This window comes from Hippocampus bargibanti, linkage group LG02, assembly GCF_051943395.1.
Source record: "Hippocampus bargibanti isolate YZ-2025 linkage group LG02, ASM5194339v1, whole genome shotgun sequence".
Taxonomy (NCBI): domain Eukaryota; kingdom Metazoa; phylum Chordata; class Actinopteri; order Syngnathiformes; family Syngnathidae; genus Hippocampus; species Hippocampus bargibanti.
This window is the reverse complement of record NC_142735.1, coordinates 9022108-9040125: the sequence shown is the minus strand read 5'-3', so window position 1 is coordinate 9040125 and position 18018 is coordinate 9022108. Positions and strand designations below refer to the sequence as shown.

Sequence of the window (18018 nt, the reverse complement as noted above, 5' to 3'; positions counted from 1 at the left end):
AAAATCCTCGACTGCGTCCAAGGGGCCCGTTCGGCCGCAGAATACTCCGTCGCTTTCCGGATCCAGGCCGCTGGCAGCGGCTACGGCGACCGAGCGTTGAGGGGGGTGTTTCGTCGCGGCTTGAATTCCGACCTAAAGGATGAGTTGGCTACCCGCGACGCCGGCACCACCTTCGACGACCTCGTCGGGATTGTCATCGGCTTGGATCAGCGTCTTCGAGAGCGGCGAAAGGAGCTGAGCGACCGACGGCCCGAGGTACCCCGAAGCCGACCTCGGTCGACCACACCCGGCAGCGACCGCGCGCAGCCCCAGGAGGGACTCTTCGAACCGATGGTGATAGGGGGGGGAGACGACCACGCCAACCCGAGGGCTCGTCGCACCCGAGGCCCCCAGCCTAGGACCCACGGCCAATGTAAGTCCCCGCCGAAACGGAATCCGTTGGGGGCTAAGTCCACTACACGAGCCACACGGTTGGAGCTGGAGAGTGAACTATTTGGCCCCTCCAGCTCCCAAAGAGTGTGGGCACTAGTGGACTCGGGGGTCGACGGGTGCATTATCGACCCCCACCTGGCCGACCTGATGGGCTGCCGACTTTTAGATCTCCTTCCCCCTAAGGAGATCGTCGACCTGGATGGCCGATTATTAGCCCGGGTCACCCACCTCACGGCCCCACTTAAGCTCCGAGTGGCAGGCAACCATGTGGAGCACCGCCAATTTCTTGTTATGCCCTCCCGGAACGCGCCATTGGTCTTGGGTCTCCCCTGGCTCAAGGCCCATGACCCATCCATTTCTTGGGAGGGCCCCACCATTCAGGGCTGGAGCCCCTACTGCTACGCTAACTGCCTGCGGTCGGCTACGGCAGGGCGTAACCCCTCCCGCGGTGGCCCGCCCGAGGCCATCTGCCTCAAAGGCGTGCCACATTGCTACCACGACCTGCGGGAGGTGTTCAGCAAAGACAACGCCCAATCCCTGCCGCCCCACCGACCGTATGACTGTGCTATAGACTTGCAGCCAGGGGCTCCATTACCGGACTCCAGACTTTACCATATTTCACAACCGGAACGGGAAGCCCTGAGCACTTACATAGACTCCTCTCTAGCGGCAGGACTCATTCGGCCGTCGCGTTCCCCGCTGGGCGCAGGGTTTTTCTTTATCGACAAGAAGGACGGATCCCTGCGCCCATGCGTTGACTACCGGGGCCTGAACGACATCACCATCCGCAACAAATACCCTCTCCCCCTCATGGATTCGGCCTTTGCGCCCCTTCAGTCCGCCACCATTTTTTCTAAATTGGATCTTCGCAGCGCCTACCATTTGGTCCGAATCCGTGAGGGGGATGAATGGAAAACAGCCTTCAAGACGCCTTTAGGGCACTTTGAATACCTGGTGATGCCGTTCGGGCTCACGAACGCGCCGGCCGTATTCCAGAATTTAATTAATGATGTGCTCAGGGACTTCCTCAATGTTTTTGTTTTTGTTTACCTCGATGACATTCTTATTTTTTCTCGCTCTGCAGAAGAACACCGGCAACACGTCCGACGGGTCCTGGCGCGGCTCCTGCAAAACCGGCTCTATGTGAAGGCAGAGAAGTGTGACTTCCATGTCCGCTCTCTGTCGTTCCTGGGGTTTGTGGTGGAGCAGGGGCAGCTCAGGGCCGACCCCGCCAAAACCAAGGCGGTGGTGGAATGGCCGATCCCAAAGACGCGCAAGCAGCTTCAGCGGTTTTTGGGGTTTGCCAACTTCTACCGCCGCTTCATTCGCGGGTATAGTCAGAAGGCACTCCCCCTCACTAACCTCACGTCCACCAAGCTCCCTTTCAGGTGGACTCCCGATGCTGAGGGGGCTTTCAACCGCCTCCGTCGTGCCTTCACCAACCCCCCCGTTCTGCGTCATCCCGACCCGGATCTCCCGTTCACGGTCGAGGTTGACGCATCCGAGTCCGGAGTAGGGGCCGTCCTTTCCCAGCGCTCTCCCACCGACCAGAAGCTACGCCCATGCGCCTTCTTCTCCCGCCGGCTCAGCCCCGCCGAAGCCAATTACGACGTCGGCAATCGGGAACTGCTGGCGGTCGTCCTGGCCCTGCAGGAATGGAGACACTGGCTTGAGGGAGCTAAACACCCCTTCACCGTCTACACGGATCACAAGAACCTGGCGGCCATCCGGTCGGCCAAGAGACTTAACTCACGGCAGGCCCGATGGTCACTCTTCCTCACCCGTTTTGACTTTTCTCTCACCTACTGCCCAGGGTCACAGAACACCAAGCCTGACGCCCTATCCCGTATCCATGAGCCGGCAGAAAGGGAGGAGACCACCGCCAACATCCTGCCGGCCCAGCGCATCCTGGGCGCCCTGAGGTGGGAGGTTGAGAGAAAAGTCCAACAAGTCCAGGGAACCACCACCATCCCCAGGGGCTGTCCCAAGGATCGCCTGTTCGTCCCCCCCCCTCTACGCACCGAGGTGCTCATCTGGGGGCACACATCTAAGATAGCTTGCCACCCGGGGGTCAACAGGACGATCCAACTCATCGCCCAACGGTTCTGGTGGCCGGGGTTTAGGAGGGACATCACCCTCTTCGTGAAGGCCTGCCCGACCTGCGCCCGTGGAAAGGCCTCCCACCAGCCCCCGGCCGGACTCCTCCAGCCCCTACCGGTTCCGTCCAGACCCTGGTCCCACATCTCCGTCGACTTCGTGACAGGCCTCCCCCCCTCCCGTGGCAAGACGGTCGTCCTCACCGTAGTGGACCGATTCTCCAAGTCGGCCCACTTCGTTCCGTTAACCAGGTTGCCGTCCGCCACCGAGACGGCTCAACTCCTGGTTAACCATGTCGTCCGTCTCCACGGGATTCCGACGAACATCGTGTCGGATCGGGGACCGCAGTTCGTGTCCAAGGTATGGAAGCGTTTCTGTCGGTCCCTAGGGGCATCGGCGAGCCTGTCGTCTGGGTACCACCCCCAGACCAACGGACAGACGGAGAGGAAGAACCAGGACCTGGAGGCGGCCCTCCGGTGCGTGTGCCTCCACAACCCGGCGGCGTGGGCCCTGCACCTACCCTGGGTGGAGTACGCCCACAACTCCCTGGTCTCCGCAGCCACAGGTCGGTCCCCATTCATGTCCGCCTGTGGCTATCAGCCGCCCTTATTTCCCACACAGGAAGGCCAGGTGGAGGTCCCGTCTATCGATCATCACCTCAGACGGGCCCACAGAGTCTGGAAGGAGACCAGGGACGCCCTGTCACGCACCGCATCCCGGAACCGGCGGGTGGCAGACCGCCATCGACGGCAAGCACCCAGCTACCAGGTCGGGCAGGAGGTCTGGCTATCCACGAAGGACCTTCGGCTGGCAGGGTCCTCGGCCAAGCTGGGCCCACGCTTCACGGGTCCCTTCCCCATCGAGGCCATCCTCAGCCCGGTCTCGGTGAGGCTCCGGCTACCACCCACCATGCGGATCCACCCCGTGTTTCATGTTTCCCTCCTCAAGCCAGTGGAGACCAGCCCCTTAGCCCCCACGCCCGCCCCCCCACCTCCCCCCCGGATATTGGACGACGGACCAGTCTACACCGTGCGGGAGATACTGGACTCCAGGCGCAGGGGCAGAGGAGTGCAGTACCTGGTCGACTGGGAGGGCTATGGACCTGAGGAACGTCAATGGGTCCCACGTGCCTGGATCCTCGACCCATCCCTCACCCGGGCGTTCCATGCGGCTCACCCATCCAAGCCTGGGGGGCCGCCGAGAGGCGTCCCTTGAGGGGGGGGCACTGTCACATCTCGTTGCCATCCGGGGCGCGCCCCGCCCCTCCTGTCACCTCCTCCGCCAATCCTGGGAGACGGCCCCTCCAATCATCGTACACCTGGGTTCCCACAGCTGATTGTCATTTCACTGATGGTGCCTTCTGACTATATCTGTCTCGCGCTCACTACCGTCTCCGTCGGAGTATTCTTGGTCATTGCCATTTCCACTTCCGTGTTGCCAGGTCTGCTATCATTCAGTTATCTTCCTTCACTCATCCCTGTTTGTTATTATTTGATGCTGTTTCCAGTAAAGACTCTGTATCCATCCAAGCCTGTAACGCCGTGTATTTCGGGTCCTTCCCTAACACCAAAAGTCCGTCGCTCGAGGTCTGCCTCCTAGCACTCGAGCGTTCGTCACACTCTCGGTCTCCTGCCTCGCAGTTCAAGGCTCAGCATCCTTCTCCCGATGTAGTCACTCTCTCTCCTCTGGACATGTCCAAACCATCTCAGCCTGGCCTCTCTGCCTTTCTCTCCAAAGCCTTTAATATGAGTTGTCCCTCTGATATACGCATTCCTGATCCTATCCAACCTGGTCACTCCCAAAGAAAACCCCAACATCTTCAGCTCTTGTACCTCCAGCTGTGCTTCCTGTCTTTTCTTCAGTGGCACTGTTTCCAGTCCAAACATCATGGCTGGTATCACCACCGTTTTATACACCTTTCCTTTCATCCTAGCTGAAGCCCTTCTATCACACCTGACATTTTTTTCCAGCCGTTCCAGCCTGCCTGGACATGCTTCTTCACCTCTTTTCCACACTCTTCATTGCTCTGGATAGTTGACCCCAAGTACTTTACTTAAAATCCTCCACCTTCTTTATCTCTTCTCCCTGTAGCATCACTCTTGTACTTAGATCCCTCTCATTCTCACACACACACATATTCTGTCTTGCTGCGACTGATCTTCATTCCTCTCCGTTCAAGGGCATACCTCCACATCTCGAGTTTCTCCCCCACCTGTTCCCTGGTCCCGCTACAGATCACAATGTCATCTGCAAACATTATGGTCCAAGGAGATTCTTGTCTAACATCGTCTGTCAGCCTGCCCATCACCAAAGTGAATAAGAAGGTGCTCAGAGCTGACCTCTGATGGAGTGCCACCTCCACCTTGAATTTCTCTGTCATTCCGACAGCACACCTCACAACTGCCTTACAGTCATGATACATATCTTGTACCGCTCTGACATACTTTTCTGTCACTCCAGACTTCCTCATACATTTCATACAAAATATAGCACTGAAGCAATTACGAACAAATTCACCTTACGAACGACTGCTCGGAACGTATCTCGTTCGTAAGGTTCACCGTACGAACCTTACGAATCAAAAACTCTCAGCAAAAATTTGCCAACAAACAAATCCACACCCATTAAATCATCTTAGAGGTAATATAAATACAAAATAAAATTACAAAATGATTTGCATTTTCAATTAGCTACTGTTGGTATTAGTCATCCATGATGGTTCAGCAGGAGAAACCACTGAGCCGTTTTATGTTCAAATTGAATCTGTATATTAAAGTTTTCTGCACCATGATGATAAGACAGCATTGCACCTTTCCAATTTTCATATCATCCAGAGTTACATGATGAATACACCAGTAGCGTTTTATTTTCTAAGGGTCAAAAGAAAACTGGCAGAAGCAAGGTCTCGGCTAGAATCAGGATGGAAATGCAACTTCAGCATATCAAGTGTTACAATGTGGTATAATGAGAACAGATAAGGCCTTGGAAATGAAGAAGTGGTATTGAACAACGAAAGAAACATGGAGATGATCGATAAATAAATGCAATTTCTATCAGACTCTTTCACAACCTGTTTATTTGTCATTTGATATACTACCTGCACAGTAGACAGAGACATATTTGCATATTACAATTCTAACAATGTCTATGGTGTTTCATATATTAGTTTGGAGTACAGGTATCGTATGACATTACTTGCTTTGTGCTTATGTGTGAGTGCAATAAATAGTCATTAGTTTAGGTAGAATCGGGTTCCAGCAGATTATTTTCAAGTCCATTATCTTTGCAAAGATTGCACCCATTGCTCACGCTTTGGCTCTGAAGGCGTCAAAGCATCACTTTTAGGTGGGTAAATCTAGGAAGATGTCTATCGATAATGAGTTTACATTTTAACTCATTCACTGCCAGACCTTGTGCAAAAAGGTGTCTACTCCAGTGCCACAGAATATTGAGTTTTAGGACTATATAAACATTCCATTCAGTGTAAGAAACTTCAGACTCTCTTCTTTCATCAGAAAAAAAAGTTATTTCCTAACTTTTATAGGTCTGGATTTATATGAGCTTGAAATGAGGGCAGCTGTCCAAAATACAATGCAATACATACATCTTTATACATGTTTATGTGTGACGGGTGTCACAACAGTGACTGTCTTCATCCTCACGATGCTGCCGTATTAATGAAGACGAGACTCGTGGATGTGTCTTTTTATTTCTTTTATTTCTGCAACACTGCAACACAGTATGGCAGAAGGGATGGGTGAAGTCGCATGGGTTTCGTCTTGTGATTAACCTGAATCTCCTCGAGATTGTTCTGGAAACTATGGGCGGGACATAGTGCCACACTGTGCGCCGTTGCGTCACTTCCTTCATAATTTAATAACCTAAGTGTACAACTCCGTTACATATGTAACATTTTAACAACAGCTGAAGATGTAACAAAGCACTTACATGGAAAAAAGGGAAATTCTGCCCCTTGTGGAAAAGAAAAAAAACTTTTCCAGAGCCCATGGAAAGTGTTTTATAGACACCCAAGCATTAAAATAACCAAAGCCAAACAAAAATTCGGGAATGGCGCTTTACGTCATTTTCAATTCCCAAACACATTTGTGAAGGGCAGTGAAGAGGTTAACATGTTATTCTTTTTTATGTGCGCTTGAGAATATTTGTGTTCATCGAATGTGAAGAACCCTCTACCTGCATGCCATCAACAGGTATGATTTGGTCCGAGTGCAAGGAGATCTGGAACGATGGGCCCAGAGAGTACATCATGCACCTGTGGAATGTTCTGGACTTTGGCATGCTCTCCATCTTCGTGGCATCTTTCACAGCGCGATTCATGGCATTCCTCAAGGCATCCAAAGCCCAGCAGTATGTGGACATGTATGTGCCTGATGAAGACCTCAGCAACGCCTCGTTGCCTGATGACGTCGCCTACTTTACATTCGGTAGGCTTTTCACTGTTCGGTAATCACTTTTCAAAGAGAAATCAGCTCACATTATTTTCAACAAAATGTTCCCAATGTGCCAAGGGCTTTTCTTGTGCTGCTTATACATATAACTTGCTTACCATTTACATACATGGAGATTTTGACATTCATATTTGATGTAAACATGCAACCCGTTTGAGAAAAGCCATCTAAGCTGAAGAATCTGCACTGCAGCTCAGCATCAACATAAGCTGAATTCAGTGGGAGCCTCAGATACTGATAAAGCTTTCTCCATTCCTACTTCAGGTTGATGAGGATTATAATGTTCCGCTTACAGCCTTTGAACGACCTGAAGTCGCAACAGTGTTAGCTTTACTGCTCTCAAAAGCATAAAAAATGTGAATTGAGCTTTCTTTGATGCTGATCTCTGGTAAAGCCCCGTGGATCAAGTTTTGTCAGTCATTTGGGAAAAATATAAAGTAAATTGGAAATGATGAAAAATGTAAGGTTTTTCTTTGTCCAAATACATGTCTTCACTTCAGTGACGTGCGGTGAGGTTCATGGCTGGTGAGGCACTGACGTCATCACAGTCAGATTTACAAACATATGAACTCCACAGACTAGCTTATTCACCATTTAATTGGCAATAGTTAACGTGTTTGCTTAAAATGTCATGTCAGCATTCTTTATATACTGTATACAAACTGTAGCATAGAAAAAAAAGAATTAAAAAACTTTATTATCATGTTACCTTTACTTATAAATTAAGTTCAAGTCTCTCTGTCTCAATGGAGAACACTGCTGGAATAATTTCAATGAGATCCTTCTTGGTCAAAAAGCTGAGAAGCTGTACGGGAGATTTACATTCATCCCTCACAAACGGTGAGGGATGAATGTAAATCTCAGTCCGGTGTTGGTCTTCCTTTAATTATTATCTCCTGCTTCGATTGAAAATTCTTTCAATTTAGATATGTAATCCACCATTCTGAAAATAAGACCAAGCAACACGAAAAAATGACTGGATGGTTGCACTTAACTTGCTGTTTACTGTAGCTTGCTGTCACTAATTCTATTATTCTGCAGCCGAGGAGTCGCTAGAAGAATCTCTAATCACCAGTGCCCCCGTCATGAGACAGGAGAACTGTGTGCCTCACCTATGCACAGAGTTTTGATAAAAATAAAATAAAATAAACACTGTAGTACAGTGTTTATAATGTACAGTGACTGTACATTATATACACCAGCTAAACTGTAGAAATTTAGTTCATATACTAAACGTGTTTGAACGCTTTAATAGCGACATGCAGAGGGACAGCAATGCGGTCTCACTGCAGTGCAAGCCAGCACAGTTAGCATCGGGATTGCGCAATCCATGGTGAGGCTCAGCCGGCTGCTGCCTCACCGCTCGTCTCTACTTAGTATTTGAACGGTAAATGTGAAAATTCAGCGATTTTGAAAACAAATAAAAAAATGGTGAAGTTAAATGTTAAAGAATGTTAACGTACAAATCACTAAATAAATATAACTGTTTAATTTATTTTGTCATTTGATGTTTCCGTGATGACAGGTGAGGCACAGCCTCACCTGCCTCCCCTGACTGCACGTCACTGCTTCACTTGTATTTGGGTCATTTTCAGATCTCTTCAGATCTGAAAATGTTTAAGCAGATTCAAGGGCATTGACAAAGTGACACTGAAATTGTGCCATTCTTGTGTTGGCTGTGTGATTTGGGTCATTGTCGTTTTTGGTTATGTTTCCCCACGTAGTCTGAGGTCCTGATCGCTCTGGAGCAGGTTTTCATTGAGGATATTTCAATACATTGATGCTTCCTTTTTCCCTCACTTCTGACTTGTCTTCCAGTTCATACCACGGAAAACGTCTCCAAAAAAATTGCTTTCCATCACCCACAAATAAAACAAAACGCAAAGTACAATTACTACAGATAACTCGACTCCTCACAATTGCAAGTCAAACTTCTGATATTCTATCACTTATAGTTACTGTCCAAAAATATGAACGTGCAATAGAACTTTAACATGCATGAAATGCATTTTAGTCATTATTATGATGTAACAGCCACAGTCAAGGGTTTGTAGCATTGACTCCTCTACATACAATGTAGCCAAATATTTAAAAACTATTTTAGCTCCGTTGGTTGGTAACACAGAATACCACGTAGAGAACACCACAGGGTTTGTAGAGAGGATCAAAGACCTCATATTGGAACCTGAGGAAACTTTGGCATCATACGATGTGACTTCTCTCTTTACATCTGTCCCAACCCCAGCAGCAGTCTCAGTGGTGAGGACGAGGCTGCTGGCGGATGTTTTTCTGCATGAAAGAACCAAACTGAAACCGGATCACATCTGCCAATTATTAGAAATCTGCCTTAATACTACGTATTTTCAATTTCGGGAAAAATTTTATAAACAAATCCATGGTTGTGCTATGGGCTCACCAGTTTCACCCATAGTGGCTAATCTTTACATGGAAGAGATGGAGAAACAGGCCCTCACATCCTTCCCAGGGACTAAACCTAGACACTGGTTTAGATATGTGGACGATACTTTTGTCATAATTAAGAAACAAGAAATTCAATCCTTCACAGATCATCTCAACTCTGTAGACTTCAACATTAAATTTACTCGTGAGGACATTCAAGAGAACCAACTAGCCTTCTTGGATTGTAAAGTAATTATAAAAGAGGACAGAGCGCTAAAAACAGAAGTCTTTAGGAAGGCTACGCACACTGACCAATACTTACTTTTTGACTCTAACCACCCTTTACAACATAAACTAGGAGTTATCAGAACCCTCCAGCATAGGGCTAAACTAATACCAACTAGCACTGAAGGTAGAGAAAAGGAGTCAAAACATATCAGGAGAGCACTCACTAACTGTGGGTACCCTCAGTGGTCAATTATTTAAATCCAATCTAGACAAAGATGAGATTAAAAAAACAAGCTCCAAATTTACAATGAGAAGAATTAATGTATTAGAACTTGAAATCAGGCCATTTGCAAGAAAATATTTCCAACAACCAGAAATAAACAATCATGTAATTTGTTTACATCCCACGGACGCATCAACCGATTCTATTTGAAGAAAAACGAGCAGTACACTTGTCCAGGAAAATATGCAGGAAGGTACTGGCTGCAGTTTGCATATTGGAAGAGATAGTGTCATCTAGTGGCCTGACTCTGTCACAACATATTAACGAGTCACGTAGGAAACACATGATTTATGATTTACCTTCCTCATTGTAGTGATCATCATTTTTAACTGCCCTCCATATGTCTTTTGAGGGCCAACAAACCTATTCTCACATGTAGTTGTTCCATCTTTTTCCATCCTAACGAATGCCTGCTGTTGTTTTTCTTTGCTTTATTTACTTTTTTATGTCACGGCCATTATTGTTTCTCGCTTGTGTGTCTGCTCTTAATTCTCTCCAGACTATTTTTGTTCTTCACAGACAAAACATCCATCGTTTGCCATTGCCACCTCTCGCTCTGTTTAACCTCAGTTAATAACGGTCATTTAATCTTTGTCCAGCTTCTTGTTTGACCTGAAAATAGGTCACACAAAATGTTAGGTTTTTTTTCCCTGCAAGAAATAGAACTACTGTTATTGTAACCTCATATTAGGAACACCTGCACTATTAATGGAGCTATGCCTCTTATTCATAATCATCTGTTGTAACTGACACTGTCATAAATGGTTTTATTGCAGAAAATCGCAGCCTTTGCATCTGAAGGCCCCACATCAGCACATTGAAATAAAATGTTTATAGCAGGGGTGTCAAAGTCATTTTTTGCCGCGGGCCACATTGTAGTTATGGTTTCCTCTCGAGGGCCGTTATGAATTTGGGGAACCCATTAGAATGTTTAAATCCCTTCAAATATTACATATAGAGCACACAGCAAATTAATGAATAACTCGTTTTCAAATCTGAAGTCAAGAATAATGACTTCTATTGTGGTTGACATCCAAAAATATGAAATTTTGGCTCAGATTTTAGCAATCATCATGGAATTTAACAAGTTTGATTTGTTTTCGCGGGCCGAAAAAAATGATGTGGCGGGCCGGATTTGGCACCTGTGGTTTATAGCCTCAAACATCATCTTACTCTATCTTTTCTGTCCTTCTTCTCCAGCTCGGAACAAGTGGCGCCCGTCAGACCCCCAGATTATCTCTGAGGGTCTGTACGCCATTGCGGTTGTGCTGAGCTTCTCACGCATCGCATACATACTTCCAGCCAACGAAAGCTTCGGCCCACTCCAGATCTCGCTGGGACGCACAGTCAAGGACATCTTCAAGTTCATGGTCATCTTTATCATGGTGTTTGTGGCCTTCATGATTGGCATGTTCAACCTGTACTCTTACTACCTGGGAGCCAAATACAATCCAGCCTTCACCACGTGAGTTACACCTGCTATTTTTTCTTTATTCAGCTGTGACACACTCTCCATTTTGACCACTTCCATCACTCAAACACTTGTACTGCAAATCATTCTTATACATGTAAAAGAATTGCAGTTCCATTGACTCATTCACTGCCAGATGTGCAAAAATGTGTCCATTCCATTGCCAGGGTTTTTTGTCATTGTCACTCAAATTCCAGGACCCACAGAATATTGAGTTTTAGGACTACACAAACATTGAATGCAGCGTAAGACACCTTAGACTCTCTTCTTTCATCAGAAAAAAAGTTAATTCCTAAATTACATGGGTCTGGACTTATATGAGCTTGAAATGAGGGTGCCTGTCCAAAATACAACACAATACATACAATGGTTTATATAGCGCTTTCACAACAGCTAAAGCTGGAACAAAGCACTAGGATGGAAAAGGGGTAAATGATGCCCCCTAGTGGAAGGGAAAACATTGCCAGAGGCCATGACAGCGCTTTATCGGCACTCAAACAAGAAAAAAACAAAACCCGAACAAAATCGGGAATGGTGCTCTATATTCATATTTTCAATTCCTGAATAAATTCGTGAATGGCAGTGAATGAGTTAATCAGTTACAGTGACTCAAAAAAACAGATTGTTTGAAATGTGTTTCTTAATAGGAAAGATAGCACACAACAGTGTTGTACTGTGCAAACATATACAGAAATTACACAATGTTGAAAAATATGAATTTAAATAATTAAACCTACGGTCTCACACTTGCAACCGGGGAGGCGAGTTACTGTATGATACCCAGAACGATCTTTTGCGGCCTTCTACTTTGCCTCAAAGTCAAATGGTCAAGTGGCCTTTTTTTTCTCTGTTGGTACCCTGGACATTTTGTGGACACAACTCCACAACATGTATTGAAGTCACAGACAAAGTTGTGGTGCTCAAGAAATTAGACGTCATTCATCAACCAGACATACCAATTAGTATGCAAAGTAGCATGTAGATGAGAGAGAGGATCGACTCACCAATCTTGTTCATGTTCTGAAGAACTGATAATATTCTAAACTGTTCTTAATCAAGATGGGTAATTTGATTACTTTTGTTGTCTTTTGAATACTTGAATTTGGGAAATATATTATGCAGCCCAGACTCAATATCTAGTGACCCTAAGACAAATTGAGTTAGAGACCCTGAATGAAACCTTTTGTGCATTGTGCAACTCATTCTGGTGTGCACGCTTTGACCGGCAGTGGGTGTTAAAATACCTACAGACACACCACCGCTATAGCTAATAACGCAAAACAAGGGCAGCATGAAATGGCACAGTCACTATACTTTTGGTTAAAACAGAATATTAATTTGGGCATGTAGGGCTTTCAAAATGAAGCGGCTTCTAGCACCAATGATTTATATCTTGCTGAAAATGTGAGGATTAGTTGAATGCTGTGACAAGTTTACTGTGTTGTCACACCACTGGTTTAATCCTCAGATCCATAGAAGTAGGCTGTTTGATGTTATGAAAGAGTTAGATTTACAATACCTTGTTGACTAATAAAGAAAGTAATGAAACACTTAGGCAATAATAATGTATGCAAACCTCAATCATGCATTTGTTTGAATTGTATGGAAATAAGGCTTATCGTTAGTCTGAAAATTCAATCTTTCAAATTGTATTTTTTTGAAAAGATTCAATCTGATAATGCTGTTCATCATTTGCATAAATTACTCTTTTTGGCTCTCACAACTGCCAAGGATCAATGAGGAAATGTGAACATGTGCATCAGTTTGATGCGAGATGGGTAATTTTGACACTTTGTTTTTTATGATAATGTTTTCAAAATTGCTGTCAGGTTTTAGCATCTGTCTTCTTTGTGGATATCTATAGCATTTGTTTTCCGCTCATGGCGGTATCTTCAAACACTCCTAGCAAAATCCTTATAGGGATAAACGGTGTCGTTTTGGACCTGCCTAGCAAGGGCTCCACTTTTCTGTGCTGTGCATATAGAGCAGGTGCTCCGCTGAGCTGCTGCAAAAGAATCTTAGAGGTGGTAAGTTCTGCTTGGCTGCTCAAACAGAGCCAAACATCCAGGCTATGAGATGAGCAAACAGACACCGGCTGCAATAGAGTGGGTCACCCTCAAGGAAAGGAGACAGATGGTTGGGAAGTATTCCAATGCTGATTTACTTAATATTTGATTCATTAATTTTTTTGGGAGCTGTTTCAACTTTGGGAATAAAAAAAACGCTCATTATTCAAGTGCCAGTCAAGTACTTTCGGTAGTTTCAACTAAGTTAACCGAGTATTTTGAGTTGCAAGAAAAATAATAGTGCCCCAACCATCCAATAAGCAAAAAATTGTTCTGATTCACTTTCACTTTCAATTGCCTTAAGTTTTCTGTGAAATGCAGATGGGGTAACAAATATGCGTAATTCATTCAGTTCAACAGGATACACTTTGCGGTTGTTACTTTTCCCACTAGGGGTCAGCCTGGCTTTTGGTGTCAGGAATCTCTCTCTCAGGATTCCCCCAAGCTGGCCTACACATATGACCAGATCGTCAGCACGCTCTGAGGAAGCCTGGCATTGAACCTGATTTCAAACAGTTACAACAGGGAGATTTGGAAAATAGGCAGGACAGCGGCCTTCCAGGACCCGAGTTTGACAACCCTGACGTTTACGATAAAATGAGGATCAACGCAAAAATCGTAATAGGTATGATGCCTTCTTTAAAAAAAAGTTATCTATTTTTCCAATTTGCGATGTTTATTTCAAATTTCACAAAAGGTAACAATGTAATAATGTTCTCTTCCTACATGAATCAGGAACCCATTGCACATTACTATTACGATAATAATAAAGTCAATTAAACTCAATCTCAAGGCAGTGCTCTAGCATATAATTTGTGTTTTAATGGTGAGGTGATCCAACAACCTAAATCTCCTGGCTGTAGGGCAGACGGTGTAACCTCTAATGGTCCATTAGCTTTGACCAAAATAGTAGCCCCTTTCTTCTTGACGGCCTGTCTTCATTAGGGGCAAATGTGTGAGATTTAAAATGATGCTCTGAAGCAACAAGATGTCAAGAAACCCAGGTAGAGGTGTTAATGATACCTCAGGAGGGGCCATTTGGGCTGGTAAACCTTAGTCTGGATGGTCTATGTTAGTTTTGGAATAGGTGTGGCATTATTAGCATCCTCTCACTACACGTGATGTCACTCAATGTGAATAATGTTTAGTGTGCCAGCCTTCTGCGCTCTCATTTTTAGGATTCTCTGTATGATCAGCAAGCACTGATTCTTTCCTCCAATGAATGTCATGGTCAAATGCTCAAAAAAGCATTCCACGATGGTTCCATGTGTAACGGAGTTGTACACTTAGGTTATTAAATTATGAAGGGAGTGACGCAACGGCGCACAGTGTGGCACTATGTCCCGCCCATAGTTTCCAGAACAATCTCGAGGAGATTCAGGGTGAGTCGCAATTTTCTGTTGGTCTTGATTAACGCGCATTTTCATGACAATATCTTATTTTGTTTCCCCTTTTGTACTGTCTAGTGTTATCTAATTAGTTCCCTTATTCATTTCGAGTCCAGATTACTTTTTGTGTCATTATTTACTTCACGTTTTGTCGAGTGGAATTTAGGAATATGCGCTTTTCTATCGCAGTTAATCACAAGACGAAACCCATGCGACTTCACCCATCCCTTCTGCCATACTGTGTTGCAGGTAATAATTGTTTCATTTCGTTTTATTGAACAATATTTAGTTTCTTGTGTCGTGTCTCATTTGCCCGTGAGTGTCCGTGGCTGGTTGAACTGTGCGCCAGCCATTACAAGCGCACCGCGTGTTCTGCCGAGTCTCCGCCCATGATGCGTTCAGGGACATCTTGTAAATAACAGTGAACTTGTGTTGTATTCTCTTTTTCTGTAAATAACCACTATACGATCACACGTTGTTAATTCTGTTTTGTTATCTACAATGTTTTGCATTTGAGAACAATCTCGAGGAGATTCAGGTTAATCACAAGACGAAACCCATGCGACTTCACCCATCCCTTCTGCCATACTGTGTTGCAGTGTTGCAGAAATAAAAGAAATAAAAAGACACATCCACGCGTCTCGTCTTCATTAATACGGCAGCATCGTGGGGATGAAGACAGTCACTGTTGTGACACCCGTCACATTGGTGCCGTGACCCGGATCACAAGTGACTCTCCACTTCGGACCGGGACCGCGATGCTGCACAATGAAGACGCTGTGCAATCCCATCACTCGGTGGACGGTGTGTCGACCCCGTTCTTTAAATTGTGTGTTGATTGTCTGACCTGCTGTTTTGCAATTAGTGTTTTTTTTCATGTACGTGTTTTCATGTGTTAAGTCTAAGAATGAGCTCCTTACAAGTAATAAGTAGCACACCTTTGAATGAGTGTGTTGGTAGAGGTAGAGGCTTCCCAACCGTGTAACAGTTGTGTAGTGTAATCCAGAGTGGTGTAGGTTGTACAGAGGGGAATGGGCAGGTTCAATCTGAGGCCACTTATGTTAGTGGGGACAGAGTTCCTTCCCAGACCCAGTGCAGTGCATCTACGACGAGCGCACAGACAACTGATACACCAGCAACAGATACCTTTCTCCAGTCTGTCACAGTTATGTAGTGCTATGCAGGGTGATGTAGTTTGTACAGAGGGGAATGGGCAGGTGCGAGCTGAGGCCACTTATGTTAGTGGGGACAGAGTTCCTTCCCAGACCCAGTACAGTGCATCTCCGACGAGCACACAGACCCTGACACACCGGCGACAGATCCCTTACTCCAGTCACCTGACGTAGTTGGTCAGATGAGTGACATAATTAGACAGCATTCTTGTACATCCTTGCCCGATAACCTTGTCTATTGTGCCTGTTGGTCTTTCTGTTGTCTTCCGTGTGTATGTTGCCTCACTTCTGCATAATTTAAGGGGGGTGTATGTAACGGAGTTGTACACTTAGGTTATTAAATTATGAAGGAAGTGACGCAACGGCGCACAGTGTGGCACTATGTCCCGCCCATAGTTTCCAGAACAATCTCGAGGAGATTCAGGGTGAGTCGCAATTTTCTGTTGGTCTTGATTAACGCGCATTTTCATGACAATATCTTATTTTGTTTCCCCTTTTGTACTGTCTAGTGTTATCTAATTAGTTCCCTTATTCATTTCGAGTCCAGATTACTTTTTGTGTCATTATTTACTTCACGTTTTGTCGAGTGGAATTTAGGAATATGCGCTTTTCTATCGCAGTTAATCACAAGACGAAACCCATGCGACTTCACCCATCCCTTCTGCCATACTGTGTTGCAGGTAATAATTGTTTCATTTCGTTTTATTGAACAATATTTAGTTTCTTGTGTCGTGTCTCATTTGCCCGTGAGTGTCCGTGGCTGGTTGAACTGTGCGCCAGCCATTACAAGCGCACCGCGTGTTCTGCCGAGTCTCCGCCCATGATGCGTTCAGGGACATCTTGTAAATAACAGTGAACTTGTGTTGTATTCTCTTTTTCTGTAAATAACCACTATACGATCACACGTTGTTAATTCTGTTTTGTTATCTACAATGTTTTGCATTTGAGAACAATCTCGAGGAGATTCAGGTTAATCACAAGACGAAACCCATGCGACTTCACCCATCCCTTCTGCCATACTGTGTTGCAGTGTTGCAGAAATAAAAGAAATAAAAAGACACATCCACGCGTCTCGTCTTCATTAATACGGCAGCATCGTGGGGATGAAGACAGTCACTGTTGTGACACCCGTCACACATGTGACATTCAATAAACAATGAATGACAAAAAAAACGAGAAAAAGTACCAATTAGATCAAACAAAAAACATAAAAATAATAACAGAGCTGTTGTAAGGACTAAATAACCCTGATTTTGATTATGTTACAATGACGATGATTATTGTAAAGTCTGAATTTTCAAGAGTGCATTTGTCAGATCAAATTATACATCCTATCAGCAAAAAAAGTTGGGTTTTTTTTCGTCAAGCATCATTCCTTTTTTTTCTCCAGTGCTACTATACTTTAAAAGCTCCTTGTTTCAATGTTTGTACAATGGTTCTTCATTATATCAGTGTCTGAAACTCATGACAAAAAGTGAGTGGACACCCGGGCAGACAACTCTGAAAAGTTGCCTGCCCGGCCGTGAAGTTATTTGCCCCATTTTTCACAGCTTGAAACACAATAAGATGACTAATCGCAAAAAATAACCCATTGTTGCGAAGTATAAAGGATATTTTTAAATTAAGGAATTATCTACCACAAATGCTCCCTTGCTTAATTTATGGTAAATATTCCTTGCTTAAGATTTTGCCCCAGTTGTCGTTTGTCGTCGCAATGTTTGCGTTGCGTTGTCTGCTACAAGCAACTAAGCGCCTTTCATAACTCTCAAGTACACTTTACACTCAAGGTATATTCCAAAGGACGAAACAGGCTTCTGATTGACTGCCGTGCCGAGTATGCAAATTGCCAAACGAACGATCGTTTGGCAATATATATATATATATATATATATATATATAAGATGTGGTTTGACTATTCTCTGGACTGTACATCAGAGTTGTGTGAGATTTCATTTGTTTTTGGAATTGTATGGCGAGCAGTGTCAAATGCTCCTTTTGAGCCATATGTGATG

General features: G+C 45.1%; 1 protein-coding gene and 1 long non-coding RNA gene across 3 annotated transcripts in view; both read left to right on the top strand.

Moving 5' to 3' along the window:
- The window catches only part of trpc7b (transient receptor potential cation channel, subfamily C, member 7b), a 56699-nt gene that overhangs the window by 23371 nt on the left and 15310 nt on the right, over positions 1 to 18018 (top strand). The window contains exons 6-7 of the mRNA XM_088987282.1: positions 6741 to 6974; positions 11110 to 11374. Of these exons, the coding sequence (XP_088843408.1) occupies positions 6741 to 6974; positions 11110 to 11374 (499 nt within the window). The remainder of the gene's footprint in view (positions 1 to 6740; positions 6975 to 11109; positions 11375 to 18018) is intronic.
- Positions 14748 to 17066, top strand: LOC148901459 (uncharacterized). 2 transcript variants are annotated; one of them, XR_016113520.1, is made up of 2 exons: positions 14748 to 15083; positions 15442 to 17066. It is a non-coding gene; the product is annotated as an uncharacterized LOC148901459 (long non-coding RNA). The 2 variants fall into 2 exon arrangements; XR_016113519.1 differs by having other exon boundaries at positions 15352 to 17066.